This window comes from Lissotriton vulgaris, chromosome 7 (genome assembly GCF_964263255.1).
Source record: "Lissotriton vulgaris chromosome 7, aLisVul1.2, whole genome shotgun sequence".
NCBI lineage: Eukaryota > Metazoa > Chordata > Amphibia > Caudata > Salamandridae > Lissotriton > Lissotriton vulgaris.
The window spans coordinates 130,984,249-130,999,939 of NC_141695.1; the positions used below are offsets into that span (position 1 = coordinate 130,984,249).

General features: G+C 43.7%; 1 protein-coding gene across 1 annotated transcript in view; it reads right to left on the reverse strand.

Annotated features, from left to right (window-relative positions):
• The window catches only part of LOC147700992 (phospholipase A2 inhibitor and Ly6/PLAUR domain-containing protein-like), a 233,205-nt gene that overhangs the window by 69,403 nt on the left and 148,111 nt on the right, over positions 1–15,691 (reverse strand). Inside the window, exon 3 of the mRNA XM_086929815.1 lies at positions 8,950–9,096. Coding sequence (XP_086785941.1) covers positions 8,950–9,096 — 147 coding nt within the window. The remainder of the gene's footprint in view (positions 1–8,949; positions 9,097–15,691) is intronic.

Genomic DNA, 15,691 nt, shown 5'->3' on the forward strand with positions numbered 1-15,691 from the left:
ATCGAATGCCCAAGAGACGGAAATATCAATTTACAAATTCCTAAGGAATCTGAGATTGAAGAACTTCTTCAATAGTCTACCACCGAATGAAAGACCAGACATGGAGTTAAAGGAATTTAAACCCAAAAGCACATTCTGTGCCCCCACCTCACACAAAACCATTGATGCATATGAACGGATTATAACATCTGAAATTCAAAAAATCAACTATTCCGGAGGTACTACCAGTAACTTCTCTAGAAAAGAATGGCAAGTCTTACAAACTTTGAGAGACGCCAATGACATCACTATAATGAAGGCGGATAAAGGGGGAGCGATAGTGGTAATGAACACTACCTACTACAAAGAGAGTGTACAGGCCCATCTTCAAGATGAAAATATTTACCACAAGTTGGAACAAGACCCCACTGAGATTTTTGGAATGACACTCAAGACAATTCTAGACAAAGCCCTGGAGATGAAGTGGATTACTCTGAAAACATACCAATTTTTGCAGACCAAACACCCCAGGAGACCTCAATTTTACATGCTCCCGAAGATACACAAGGACCCCAAGAGACCTCCTTTCAGACCCATAGTTTCAGCTTGTGGATCGTTATCAGAACCACTGGGTCAATACCTAGACTGGTTCCTACAGCCTTTAGTTCAAAAATGGAGCACACACATAAAGGACACCACCGCATTTCTCAACATGTTATCCACAATAGACATTCCAACTGATGAAGAAATATGGTTATGTTCTATAGATGTAACAGCGCTGTACACTTCAATCCCGCACAGAGAGGGAATTGAAGCCATGGAATGGTGTTTACTCAACAATGAAGTGCGTGGAGGAGAAAAAACTCTGATGCTTGAATTATTACAGTTTGCTCTACTACACAGTTACTTTAACAGGGAAGGCGACTTCTATGAACAGTGCAGTGGGACCTCTATGGGTTTTGCGGGGGCACCGTCCTACGCAAATACCTTTATGGCTAAATTTGAGCATGATCATATAATCCAAGACACAAACTGGACAACTGGATTAATGGTATTTAAAAGATACATCGACGACATCTTCCTCATATGGAAGGGTGAAAAGGAAGGACTAACCAACAACATCCAGAGATTGAACAGTGTTCATGATCGGATCAAATTCACTCACCAAATGGACCAGAAAGAATTGGCTTTTTTAGATGTAAAAATTCATCTTGAACAGAACAAAATAAGAACCAGTGTGCACACTAAAGAAACGGATAGAAACAGTGGCCTACACTATGAAAGCTTCCATCATTTTTCTTTAAAGAAACACCTTCCCACATCTCAATTTATTCGCCAAAAAAGGATCACATCTGATCCACTAGATTTGCTCTCCACCATCGACAAACAGATCCAAAAATACAAACTACGAGGTTATCCCACACCTTTATTGGAAGAATCCAAAATCAAAGTCTTGAATATGAAGAGAGAGTCTTTACTAGTCACGAAAGAGAGAGGGGAAACAAAAAAGACAGTATGTGTCCTAAAACATTCTCTACAATCAGCAAAAATAGCCAACATCATGAAAAAACATTGGGTACTTATAGCAAGAGAACCGGATTTAGAACCACTTTTTGCTGATAGGATAACGTTTGCCTACAACAGATCTAAAAACTTGAAAGAACTGCTAAAAAAGAAGAACAAACCAAATGAAGTCATCTACAAAGGCATGCAGAGATGCGAAAATTGCATCCATTGCAACAATGTGATTACAGGACAAATGTTCGCACACCCAATGACAGGCAAGAAGGTGACCTTGTTACACTCAGGAACCTGTGACACAAAGAACGTTATTTATGGAATCAAGTGTCCATGTGGAAAATTGTATATAGGTCAAACTGAAAGAAAAATAAAAGTAAGAATAACAGAGCACAAGAGTAACATCCGCCAGAAAAACTTGAAATCTACATTGGCAACACACTGGTTAGAAGCAGGACATAATGTGGCACAACTACGCTTCACAATACTGGAAGTTATCAAACATCATCCCGAGAAAGACTCCCACAAATCAAGACTGAGATCTGAATATTTTTGGATAAAGAAGATGGGCAGCTTACAACCGAAAGGACTGAATGACAGGATAGAATTATCCTGCTTTTTGTAAATAGACTGTGGAAAGCTAACTTTATTTCCTTGCATGACACTCACAGTGAGAACTACCCTACCTAAAATGGCCGACACTATGTTGCTTTAGAAATTGTTCTATTAGTTATTATTTATCACTAATATGCGTTATGATATTTGTATTTTACATGAGGCAGCCTTTCAAAACCATAAAAATTGAGTATATTGAATTATGAAGAATATGCAGTTAATATGACACGGAATTAATTAATTCCAGTTATGGATTAGTTCTTGTTTGGCATCATAGATTCGCTTGAAAGAGACAATTTTTATACATTTGCACACCTGATTTAGTTTATTTTCAAGCATGTAATAAGGACTGTACAGCAGTCCGTGGTCGCGATCACGTGATCGCAAACTGAGCCAATTAGAGAGCATGGAGCTTTAAATAGCTTTGCACTGACAGTAAGGAAGTAGCGGATTGGCCGACACCACGTAAACGAGGGACGTTTTCATTTCTCAGTAAGTAAAGCGCTGTAGAGGAGCAGAATGTTTGTTAGGCTAAACTCTTTTCCGTTTAGAGTTATTTTGTTGTTTAACTAGGTTAAGTTAGTTGCACTTGGAGCGTAAAGCATGGTTTTGGTGTTTGGTACGTTTTAGCGCTAAATTAAAAAACGGACATTTTTGTGAATAGTGAGAACATTGCAAGGTAGGCCATTCAGGGATCGTTATAAAAGGACATGCCATGATTTTTTAGATGTTTGTTTGTACTTAAGAACATAGTGGGTATAAATGCATGTAAATGTCAATGTATACACTTATACAGGTTAAAGGGCTGATTGCATTTTTCTTGATTTTTCCAATAGAGACCCCCGAAGAAGGGTCACCATAGACCCGAAATGCATTGGGTAAATGGGAAATGTTAATTTGAATTGTCCTGGAAACTAAAGGATTCATATGAATTAAAAAGAAAAAATAAACAGAAATCTTTGAAATAAGGAGTATTTCATGGAATGGATTATCATTATTTTTGTCTATAAGTATACCTGAGGAGAAACAAGAGGTTCAAGTTAAACTGTGCAGAACATTACCATCTAGATAACGGGTTTTCCCGCTGTCTCACTTTTGGCAATATATTTACTAAGTGTTTTCAGACTAAAACACCCGGTAATGTTGCACAACAACGAAAGGATCAAATTGAAAAGAAAACAACCATAAAAACTAGAGTGCTGGATGGACTCTATCATATGGAATATAGATTCTCACACACACAAAATGAAAAAAGAAATTAGATTCCTGGGCATTATGATCACACAAAGTATTGAGAGAATTATAGATACAAATCTCCAGAAAATCAACAAAGAGATTTGCAATTCTCTGACGAGCTGGGCATACTTACCTCTAACAATAATTGGTAGGGTCAAACTAATAAAAATGATGGTCTTACCAAAACTTACCTTCCTATTTCAAAATATTCCCCTGGACTTCAAAGAAGAGTGTCTGAAACATTTCAAGGCAACAATAAACAGTTATATATGTGCCTCGAAATGTACACGGATCTTGTGGAAAAAACTATTGAGAAAAAAAGAACAAGGGAGGACTATGCTTAACAGACCTAGACTTATATGCACGGGCATTCGTAATGAAGGCAGAAAAAATGCTTCTGAATAAACCAGATAGCTCTGACATCAGGAGTATGTTTCAGGAATTTTGACAGATTTAAAGGGAGGAGACTGAGATTTTATATATAAAATTGTGATCCAAGATTTTTCAAATGGGTAAGGTACAAAGACCCTGAATGGGTTAGCCTCTACCTGGTTTAAAATCAGGAAAGCATTGAAAATCAGCTATTACAGTGCACTGGCCCCTTATCTGGGATTCTCCAGGCTCGCAGGAATGGACTAAAGAGTCTTTATTAACTCCCTTGAAGACAGCGGGGATACTATGTTGGGCAAAATTGTACCAGAGGGTATGATGCTTCCGTGGGAAAATCTGAAAAACATCACAGTTAATGAAAGTCAAAGTTTAAATACCTGCAAATCAAAAGCTGGCATCAACGGTCGGAATATACAATGAACTAGAGAATGCCCTCAGAAGGAAAAATAGGAAGAAGGTGGTGAACCTGTATTGGCGTTTGGTAGAATTGGCAGATGGCATCTTTGAACTTCCATCGAACCTGGGGGGAGAGTGCTTATCCGGTCTCCATCAAGAAGAACTATGGCAAGTATCTTATAACATCTTGTACTCCACTGTTCAAGCTGCAAACTTAAGGAGAAACTAAGGGGCCGATTCACAGAACTAACTGAAGATAAAATCCTAAACGTACTACTTTTGGTATTCACAGAAGTTAGGATTTTGTCTTAAGTTTGTTTTAAGACAAACTTAAGACAGACTTAAGACAGACTTAAGACAAACAAGAGAAAATCCTAACTTCTGTGAATACCAAAAGTAGTAAATTTAGGATTTTGTCTTAAGTTAGTTCACTGAATCGGGCCCCATATCTTTTGTCTCCACAGAGTATATTGGTCCCTCTTAAGGCTCTCCAGGTGCGCGAAAGGAGTCACCCCGAAATATCCAAAATGTCTTCATGAAAAGTCAGACGGTGTGCATATGTTTTTAAACTGCCCAATGTTACATCATTTTTGGGTTAATGTAAGTAAAGCTATCAGAGCCATGTTTGGGATGGATATACAGGTGAGCATAAGGCTGGTATTTTTGGGGGTCCTACCAAAAATCATTTAATATTTTATCTAGTTCTATTGGCACGGAGAGAAATCTGTAAACACTGGATTTAAAGTATTTCTCCGACACTTCGTGATTGGGTAAACTTCATTAAGTATACGATGAAGCTGGATAGGGTCTCGAGAAATAAAAAGAACAAGAAAGGGGATTATTGGTTACCATGTGTAGGCTGGCTAGATACCTTAGATAACGGTATACATACTGTCCAATGATTATGCCTCTACACTGTACCCCTCTAGTTATTCTCAGGAGATACCCAGTGAGCAGGTCAGAACATATCAAACATGGGAAAAGAGAGTTCTGTGTAAAGTGCATCCATCTGGATACAGAGCTCTCTTGTGGAGAAGTGTGGCTCACTGGTTAGAGCAGGCAGACCCTGAAGCAGAGTTCAGACCCGGGACCAGGGTTCAATTCCCGACGTGGCAGGGTAATTCTCGCTTCGGTGCCTGACCTAATCATGGGTTCACACTCTGCAACTCTGGGCATTGAGCTTGCTTAATCTTCACAACGGCCCCCCACGGCGGGATGCCTGGCTTTCACCTTGGGGATGCCCTGTAGGGGCTATCTCACAGGGAAAAGCCAGGACAGGTTCCCAAGGCAAGAGCGGAGATACCTCTTCGGGGGTCGATTCAGGTGCTATATAAGAAACATAATAATAATAATAGTCTGCGCCAATCAAGAGGGGGGCAGAGATTTCTGAAATTGCTCTGTGTATGTTTGATGGCGAATGAGGACAATTTTTTTTTACTTGAGCCTTAGGGAATCATGTTATTGCTATGGTCTGTCTGCTGTCACAGCCCTTCACAAAATGTGTGACCTGTGGCAAAGATTTTAAGTGTGACAATATGAGTGTCTTCGCAAGAGGGAGCACTATGATATATAATGTGGGGGGTATAATTCAACTTGTCTATTTGTCAGGGTACCGACTATGTAAAATAAAGCAGGAAGCCATCACGCGAATAAGGCAGCTGTGTGGATCCGTGCATTTGTTGCAGAGCATTGCAGCAGAGCACAGATTCTAATCCTAGCACACATTGCTCTGCCTACTACCGAGCGAAGTAATAGCAATATATGTTCTAGCACCCAAGTTGTTAATTGTTTTTATTCAACCAACTTACAGTGTGCTGTCCGAACTCAAGGGGGTGCGTGTGTATGTGTTTAACTGCATGTGTGTGTATATACATCCTGTACATATGTAGTTTGTTTCCAGTAATGGGGCTCACGCCTGCCCCCTGGGGCTTTCCATGACCTGGTGTGCCTATACCTACAAATTAACTAACTCTAACATAATAACAGGCCATGGCTGACATAAAGAGTGCTTTCTTTTGGACACAGTGGCGATCTTGGCTCAATAATATTGCAGTACTGGCATAGTGTGAGTGTCATACACTAGTGTAGTAATGGACCGTTCAATCCACGCTTTGAGCATCGCTGGAATAATAAAGATGAAATAGTGGCATGTCGTGTGCATTTGGGGAAAATTCTCACCAAACCTATCATAACGGTCAATTCGAGTCCTACTGTAGGCATTTCAGGAAACATGCTGCCTAAACTCAGCATACGAATGGCCTTTCACTGATACACGTGTCATTCTCTACAGCATGCCAGCACTGACATCATAGCCCATAAGTGCCATATGTGTGGGTGCTGTTGTCAACATTCCAACTATCGCTGACGTCCTTGTAGCCTTATCAATGGGCATACTGTGACTATTCTTGTCGAAATGCATGAGGTTCTTGTCATAGAGTTGGTCTATCCTTCACTTATTGATCCCATTCCAGATATAATTCTTGCTAGAACAGGAATGATAGGATTAAACATCTTTGGCATGGGATGGACTGTTCAGTAACTTGATGTTGATGGATGGACATCAAAGGCACAATCTAACCCTGTCTGACAGTGATCACTTCTACTGTCTGTTAGCTACAGCCCTAGGGTCTTGACTTATTTGTTATCTTGCAGATACATTAATTGTAATGAAATGCCAATACATTTTATGTCAGAAGTCGAATTTTAAACACAATGATAAATGACAATTGCAGAATTGTCATTGTAACTTATTTATGCTAGCACAACGCCTTATTTCTTATACTTGACACTTTAATCGACTTGGTTGTCGAAATAAAATATTTTACTTACTTACTACAGCCTCTCTTCTGAGCATTAGTATAGTCTGCTCTCTGTTTAATCCTCTAATCCCTCGGTATGTGAGTGGTGCTGTCAACAGACTGTGATTGTAAAATGTGGGTATCCTTTGATTACCCTACCCTGCATCTTCCAACTAGAGTCCCATCTCTTGCATATGACAGTGAATCTGCTTGAAAGGAGTTAGATGGGGAAAGGAAGTGAAGGAAAATGTAACATGTCTCATGAAAATCAGAAGGTCATGTGACCTTGAGCAACCAAGTTGTCTTCACTGCCTCCAAGGGATATATAGATATATAATACCTACTGGCGGTTGCCAGTAGGTAGTTATAGTTAGAACCTAGTTTCCCTACGAAAAGCGTTTTTTGATTTGCCAATATCTTTGGTGCCGGTTTACTAATCTTCGAGAAATTTGTCAAAACTAATGGGGTGCTTCGATCAGCTCCTGTCTTGAAAGTTTCGGGTGATTCGTCAAGTGGGGGCCGAGAAATAAGGGAGGTCCCAAAACACGTTTTCTCCATGTTTATTTCCATAGGAAATTTTCGAGAAGGCTACAGCCCAAACTGCTGAACGAAATTACTCCAAATTTGGCAAAAAGTTAGCTCTTGGTTCAGAAAGCATTCTTTTTTAAAATTGTGTAAATCCGTTCAATAGTTTCTGAGAAATTTAAAATATTGATATCTGGTGACCGCAGTGGATCTGCGAACCCTACTGAGCACGACCTTTATTTTGATTGGATGCCAACACCCCAAACCAAAAAGTGTTGGCTGCCAGCTTGTTATTCGGTTGAACCGAGTCACAAGAATAAAGGTTAAAAATGAAGAAAAGGGGTCAGGGTAGAAACACCCTGACCACCCTAGGCCAGCTCAGGGCCAAAAAAAGCATCTTTATTTAAAAAAATAGGTGGGATTTGCATAGGATCTGCAAATCCCGCTGGGAAAAAATTCTAAAAACAAAGCACAGGCTCATGCGTTTTGTTTTAATAAGCCCCCGGGTGGACCAGGTCCTGGAGGCAATGGGGAAAATATATACAGGGACCTGCTCAGCCCCGGGGACCGCCACCTCCCCAGGGCATGATTAATAGTATACGGGGGCACGTGGTCCCCCCGCAGCCACCTCCCTGGGGCTGTTCAAAAAAATGTGTGGGAGGGTTTCTGCCTCCCCTATGCTGCCCCGAGGACCGCCACCTCCCCCGCTTTAATTAATTTGGGTGGGAGGCTTTGCATGCCCCCACAAGCCACCAGGACCACCACTCCCCAAGGCTTAATTTAAAAAGAAAGTGTAGGAGGACTCGAGCCCCCCCCCCACCCCACCCTGCCAGGGGGACCACCACCTCCCCGGGCCCTGATTATTCAAATACGGGGATCCGTTGTGGACCCCCAAGGCTATGTTCGAGTAGGGAGGAGGGCCGCGCCGCCTGGAGCCTTCGATGGCCCTGGGGACTGCCACCCACTAGGGCCAGCTCCAGCAATGTCCCTGGGTGCCTACCATTGGGACATTGCAATTTGCAGTTGCAGGGTGGGCGAACTGCTTCTGCCCTACAATTGCAAACTTCTGCTTTGCTTCATGGAAGCAACAGCAGGAAACCTGACCCCAGCAGAACACCATCCCTGGGAGTGTCAGCCATTCCCAATGGGGTCACAAATTGGGACAGCCTCATTAATATGCATGAGGCATGCAATTTGCGATCCCATTGGGAATCCCAAACAGTGTCTTAAACACTGTTGGGCATCCCAATTTGCGAGTCGCAAATGCGACGCAATTTGCGACTTGCAAATTGGTGAGTCGTACGTCTGGCCCTAACTTCCTAATTTCTAATTGCAGTATGGGCCAGTCACTCCCTCCTATGGACTTGTGTCTCCTAAACCTAGAAATTATAAATTGGTACCAGAGGGACAGACAGACAAACACACACCCAGACACACACACCCATCATGCACCCTTCCCACCATGATGTGGCCAGCTGAGATCTTCACGTACAGTCTATGGTGCCGTTGTTGCAGTAGTCTGTGTCGCAGCACTTGGAGATGGCTCGCACGCGGTACGTGCCAGCAGCCATGGAGGCGGGATGGCTGCATTCCCAGGCATTTCCGCAGGACTTCTGGAAGACCGCTGTCCCGTCACTACCTAGAAAGAAAGACCAGCGACACAAGGGTTAACCAAGGAGGCTGAAGAGAGCTTCTTCACAAGCAATTAGACATCCCATGAGGTCTCAACACTGGCCAAAGAGGAGGTTAAATGACTTCATAAAATTGGTCTAATCTATCAGAACCTGCATACAAGCTGGCATTCAAAGCCTACGGAGATAGCTGCCTGTCATGTTTATGCTTTTTGTTTACTTAATTACTGCTGCTGAAAGACATCTTGCGTTTTGATGCCCAATAGTGTGCAACTGAGAGTCTGAAATGAAGTGGTTTCGTCTGGCAAGCAGGTGCGTTGTCTGTCGAAGGGTAATCTGTACTCGAAAGATGGAAGTCAGAAAAGTCTCTGGCTAAGGAAAGCCTGGAGAGGAACTGCCTGAAGCGGAAGGGCTGGGGTGAACTGGACAGGAAGGAGTATGTGGTCTAAACTGAGAGGGGGAAGTCAACACAATGGAGATGGAAAGGAGTAGGTGGCCTGAGGAAGGGGGTGTAGGACATAGAAAAAGAAAGACCTTGGTCGAAAGCTGTGACTGCAGACAGCTGCGGTGAAAAGATGGAAATCTGAGGGGAAATTCAGTCAATATAACGGGCACCAGTTAAATTGCAAAATTTGATTATAACATTTAGCTTGCTTGGTTGTTTTCTGCATATATTATTTGTTGTAAACATCAAAGAACACTTGTTTTAACATCATGATTTGTGCATATGATAATTGTTACGATTGACTCGTACAGCAAATGACACATATGCTATTAATATATGGCAAACCTGGCTAGCAACAGTAATCAAGTGTCAAGCTATTGGTTATGCAATGATTGCTTACTCTAGCAATGGATCACGCGCTGTGAGAGGCACGCGCATGCGCATCTGGCAAAGTAAGTTCCCTACTTACGGAAACTCATTCCAAGATGACGCCACATGTCATGATGCGTGTGTCATAAAGGGTGCATGACGTTGTGACACTGGTTTGCACATGTCATGATGCATGCAATACCATAATTTTCTTTTTTTAATGCACCATTCCAAAATGGCAGGCGCCCATCTTGAAGTGGTGAATGAAAAAAACAAATAAAATGTATGCAAAAGCGCACTTAGGTATGGACATCTTAACAACTGCTATCAGGAAATGATAATACATAAATAAAAAGACTCAACGGGGACGGCTGGGAATGCGATGGTATGGTGGGAGGGGTGGTTGGACATTTCCAGTAAGCAATGAATACAAGGGGTGGTGGCATGGCTGGCTTTAGAGTGGGCGGCGTTCGGTGCAGCATTATTTCTTGCCACCCCCATGAATAACCTCACAACCACCCTACAACAGTGCACCCCATCTCTCCACAGCCACTCTCTCTCACATGCATTTCATTTGTTTTATACCACTACTCATACCAGTGTAGGGTGTCAGAGCACCTTACATCACACACATTTTACGGAGTCAATCATACAAGTATGTAAATTAGTCTATAGGGGACGGTACATAAGGCAGTGAGGAATACAAGATATAGGTCACATGCCATCCATACTAGTAGGCAGTATATTTCAGTGATTGGTCTGGTGAAGCACAAACTCAAGATTTAAAACATACCTCAGTGGTTGGGGTTGATTTACTAATAAGTAAGTTATAAAGTGTTTTTAACAAATTTAAGGATAGAGAAAGACTGGGGGAAAACAAAGGTGTAGCCTACACCGCGCATTTTGCATGCAGCTCTTCGATGTCAGTTCATGGGTCACTGTGTTATATTAGGATTGTAACTCATGAACTGTGGGAAACAAAAGTGTTAAGGTGACAAAAGCAGTAACACATTAACCTTCTGTGCTACTTTATGACAAGTCAAAACTCACACTAGCCAAAACGTTGTTCTTTCTTCAGCAAGAACATTCATCACCAGAGTTATCTTGAGTTAAAAATTATGCAACAGTTTCTAAAGTTAAAAATCACTACATACCACTCGGTGCGCTTGCATACTCTGCAGTAACATAGGGCCCGATTCACAAAAGTAATCTGAGACAAAATCCTAACTTTATGACTTTCGGTATTCACAAAAGGCATGTATTAGTAGTAAAGTCGGGATTCCTAACTTTACTACTACTAAATGCCTTTTGTGAATACCGAAAGTAGTAAAGTTTGGATTTTGTCTTAGATTACTTTTGTGAATCGGGCCCTAAAACTTTTAGGGCCATATGTATCAAGCACAAATGCGCTCGCAAACGCCGAAATTCGCAGAATTCTGGCGTTTGCGATTGCATTTTTGCTTAATGGTATGTATGAAGCAAATCTGCGCGCAAAATAAGGAATCGCAAAATTTGTGATTCCTTATTTTGCGATTGCATTTAAGGAATCACAAATTTTGCGATTCCTTAAATGCAATGTAAGAAGCACCAAAAAAGTGCAATTTCGCCTTAAGGAATCGCAAATTACCACCAACTTCAAGTTGGTGGTATTTTGCGATTTCTTTGAAAAATTCACTTTTTGCATTTTTCAAAGTGCTATGTGAAGCACATATATGACCTTAGGGCATGTATGTGCGCCACATGCGCACCTATGCTTATTTCAGGGGTGCAACAGGGTGTCCTTTGGACACCCCTGCACCCTTGAAATTGCATTCGTAATTTGCGATTCAATAATTGCTAATTGTAAATTGAGAATGTCTTCCCATTCATTCCTATGGGCTTCTAGGCCCATAGGAATAAATGTGGAGGTATTCCTTAATTGCGAATCGCAATTTGAGATTCACAATTAAGGAATATGTATGATTCGCAAAATGTATTGCAAATTCTACATACATAGCATTTTGTGATTCTCAAATAGCGATTCACAAAAAATTGCTATTTGAGAATCGCAAAATGACTTTTTGATACTTATGGCCCTAAATCACTTCAGAGTATGTAAGGTAGTAGAGTGATATGCAGTGGTTTCTAAACTTTAGAAACACTGCATATACCACTCAGCGCCTTTGCATATTCTGCAGTCGTTGAAAGTTGTAATCTCTACAGCGTCTGCAAGGGCACCTAGTGATATGCAGTGGTTTCTAAAGCTTAGTAGTCTGCACTATTTTATTTGCACAAAATGCATCCTCATATCCTTTTTTGGACCCAAAAAATAGCGCCAAAGGCTCACTGTGCCCTTTTGTGGAATTCTGCACAAATTGGCAACATTGTTGTTCCATGAAATCAAACTTTGCAAATTCCGCCCACCCCTACGATTAAGCCATACAAGCAAGAGCACTGGACAGACCATAGCCCACCCATGGATCTTGGAACATTCGGTGTGCATGATGGACGGGGGTTACAGCAGCAGTGCTGGACAGGTAGGAGACATGAGCTTCAGGCACCGTGTATCACAGTGGAGAGGGCACAGGATGCTGAGGTGAAGCTAAGAAGGAGACTCATGGGCGTCACTGTCACTGGAAGAGCTGCGGGTGGAGAAGGGGTTGATGAGGGGGAGCGGGAACTCTTCACGGGTGGGCTAGAAGTCAGGTGGCTAATCTGTACAGAGCTGTTGCTTGAAGAAATAGTTTCCTTAAACTTTTTGAGGAAGTGGAGAAGGGGTGGAGCCCGTGGTCCTGACCTGCGATGGGGAAATCAGTTAACAACAGCGCCACAAAGTGGATAGAGGGGGTATTACATCTAAAACTGCATATTATAAGAGGTGATTCTTTTCTTCATTTGAAAGGGTTTGTGGGGCAATAAGAAGTCACATTTCATAGACATCAGCACTGCTAGTGAGGAAGCAAGTCAAGTTATAGGATATAAAATAAGGCACATTACAAAAATGGAATGTTAGCTCCTGGAATATTATTAATCAGGTCTGGGCACTTGTAAATGGTGGTGCTTAGTAAAACTTCACTTTTAAATGCATCTGCCTAGTTTTGGGTCACTGATGCTTTAATTCCTTAGTTATGGAATTATACACTATTACGCCTCTACAGGTGGCTTCTCTAGAGTCAATTAACTCGATGGACTAATCTCCGAGTCCTAGCCAGCCCTAATCTGGCCCCACATTAGTGTTAATCTATTTATAGAGCACACACCAGACACTGAGGTGACTCTGGTGCTTTAATATAAGGTGATGCCACTAAGCACTACTATAGTGCTCATTTCAGTAGCCAAACGAGTGTGAAAGTCTGAGTCAACCGTGTGAAGATTCAGACTTGTGGCCTGCAGATTCAACGCAGGCCTCAACTGCTGGAGCTAATTCCATTGGGTTGACATCAGGGGCCATTCTAATGCCAGGCAAGGCAGGGTGGCTGCCTGGGGGAGACTGTCAGGGGCCATAACTGCCTCCCTGCTGAGATCGGGTTGGTGGTAGGGGTTGGTGAAATTTGCATCATTTACTTTTGCGTAATTGTGCAAAAGTTTGTCAAAAGTATTCAACATTATGGATAATTACGCAAAATGCAAAGCTGTCATCTAGCACTATACTTTAGCGCAAGATGCATCCTTAGGTCAATTTTTGACGCGCAAATGCATTTTGTGCTAAAACAATGCGTGCAAAAACAAAAACACCATGAAAGTCCCAAAATGAAGTGAATCCCGCAGGATAATTTAAATGTTGGCGCGGCCACGTTGACAGCTCCTTGCTGCTGGCCTCACTCTTCACCAACTTAAGGCCTTACCATCCTTTGCACCAAACAAGTCTGACACGTTGTCTGGCCTGTGTAGCCAATATATAGCACTGTAAACTGCCTCATTTGTATCCTTTAATTTTCACACGGTAGAGAAGCTGAGCAGCCAAAGCGTCCTCTTGGAAGTTGAGCCTGGGATATAGAATTACCTCAGATAACATGATTGATGACACCTCTGATGACGTGTGAAATGCCAAAGTGAAGGAAGTCTTGACTGAATATCACAGGCACTGTCTGACCAATCGTCACCAGGCACTCTCTGACCAATAGTCACCAGACACCCTCTGACCAAACGTCACCAGGCACCCTCTGACCAATCGTCACCAGGCACCCTCTGACCAGTCATCACCAGGCACCCTCTGACCAATCGTCACCAGGCACCTCTGACCGAACGTCACCAGGCACCTCTGACCGAACGTCGCAGGCACCTCTGACTGTTCGTCACCAGGCACCTCTAACAGAAAGTCACCAGGCACCCTCTGAACAATCGTCACCAGAATCCTCTGACCGATCGTCACCAGACACCCTCTGGCCGATCTTCAGCAGGCATCTCTGAGCCAACGTCACCAGGCACCCTCTTACCGATCGTCACCAGGCACCCTCTGACCGATCGTCACCAGTCACCCTCTGACTGATCGTCACCAGGCACCTCTGACCGAACATCACCAGGCACCTCTGACCGAACGCCACAGGCACCTCTGACCGAACGTCACAGGCACCTCTGAACGAACGTCACAGGCACCTATGACTGTTCGTCACCAGGCACCTCTGACTGAAAGTCCCCAGGCACCCTCTGAACAATCGTCACCAGGCATCCTCTGACCGATCGTCACCAGACACCCTCTGGCCGATCATCACCAGGCATCTCTGACTGATCGTGAACAGGCACGCTCTGACCGATCGTCACCAGTCACCCTCTGACTGATCGTCACCAGGCACCCTCTGACTGATCGTCACCAGGCACCCTCTGACTGAACATCACCAGGCACCCCATGGCTGACCGTCACCAGTCACCCTCTGACCGAACATTACCAGGCACCCTCTGCCCGAACGTCACTAGGCACCTCTGACCGACCATCACCAGGCACCCTCTGACCAAATGTCACCAGGCACCTCTGACCAAATGTCACCAGGCACCCTCTGACCGAACATCACCAGGCACCCTCTGACTGAACATCACCAGGTACCCTCTGACAGAACCTCACCAGGCACCCTCTGACCGAACGTCACCAGGCACCCTCTGACAGAACCTCACCAAGCACCCTCTGACAGAACGTCACCTGGCACCCTCTGACAGAGCGTCACCAGGAACCCTCTGACAGAACGTCATCAGGCACCCTCTGACAGAGCGTCACCAGGTACCCTCTGACAGAACGTCACCAGGCACCCTCTGACAGAACGTCACCAGGCACCCTCTGACAGAACGTCACCAGGCACCCTCAGACCGAACGTCACCAGGCACCCCTTGGTCGAACTTCAACAGGCACCCTGTGACTGAATGTCACCAGGCACCTCTGACTGAACGTCACAGGCACCTCTGACCTAACGCCACAGGCACCTCTGACCTAACGTCACAGGCACCTCTGACCTAACGTCACAGGCACCTCTGACCAAATGTCACCAGGCACCCTTTGACCCGAACATCATCTGGCACCTCTGACCAAAAGTCATGGCACCTCTGACCGACCATCACCAGTCACCCTCTGATCGAACATCACCAGGCACCCTCTGACCGATCGTCACAAGGCACCCTCTGAACGACCGTCACCAGGCACACTCTGACCAATCGTCACCAGGCATCCTCAGACCGATTGTCGCCAGGCACCTCGGACAGAATTTCACCAGGCACCTCTGATCAAAGATCACAGGCACCTCTGACCGAACATCACAGGAAACTCTGACCGATCATCACCAGGCACCTCTGACCGAACCTCACCAGGCACCGCTAGCCAAACG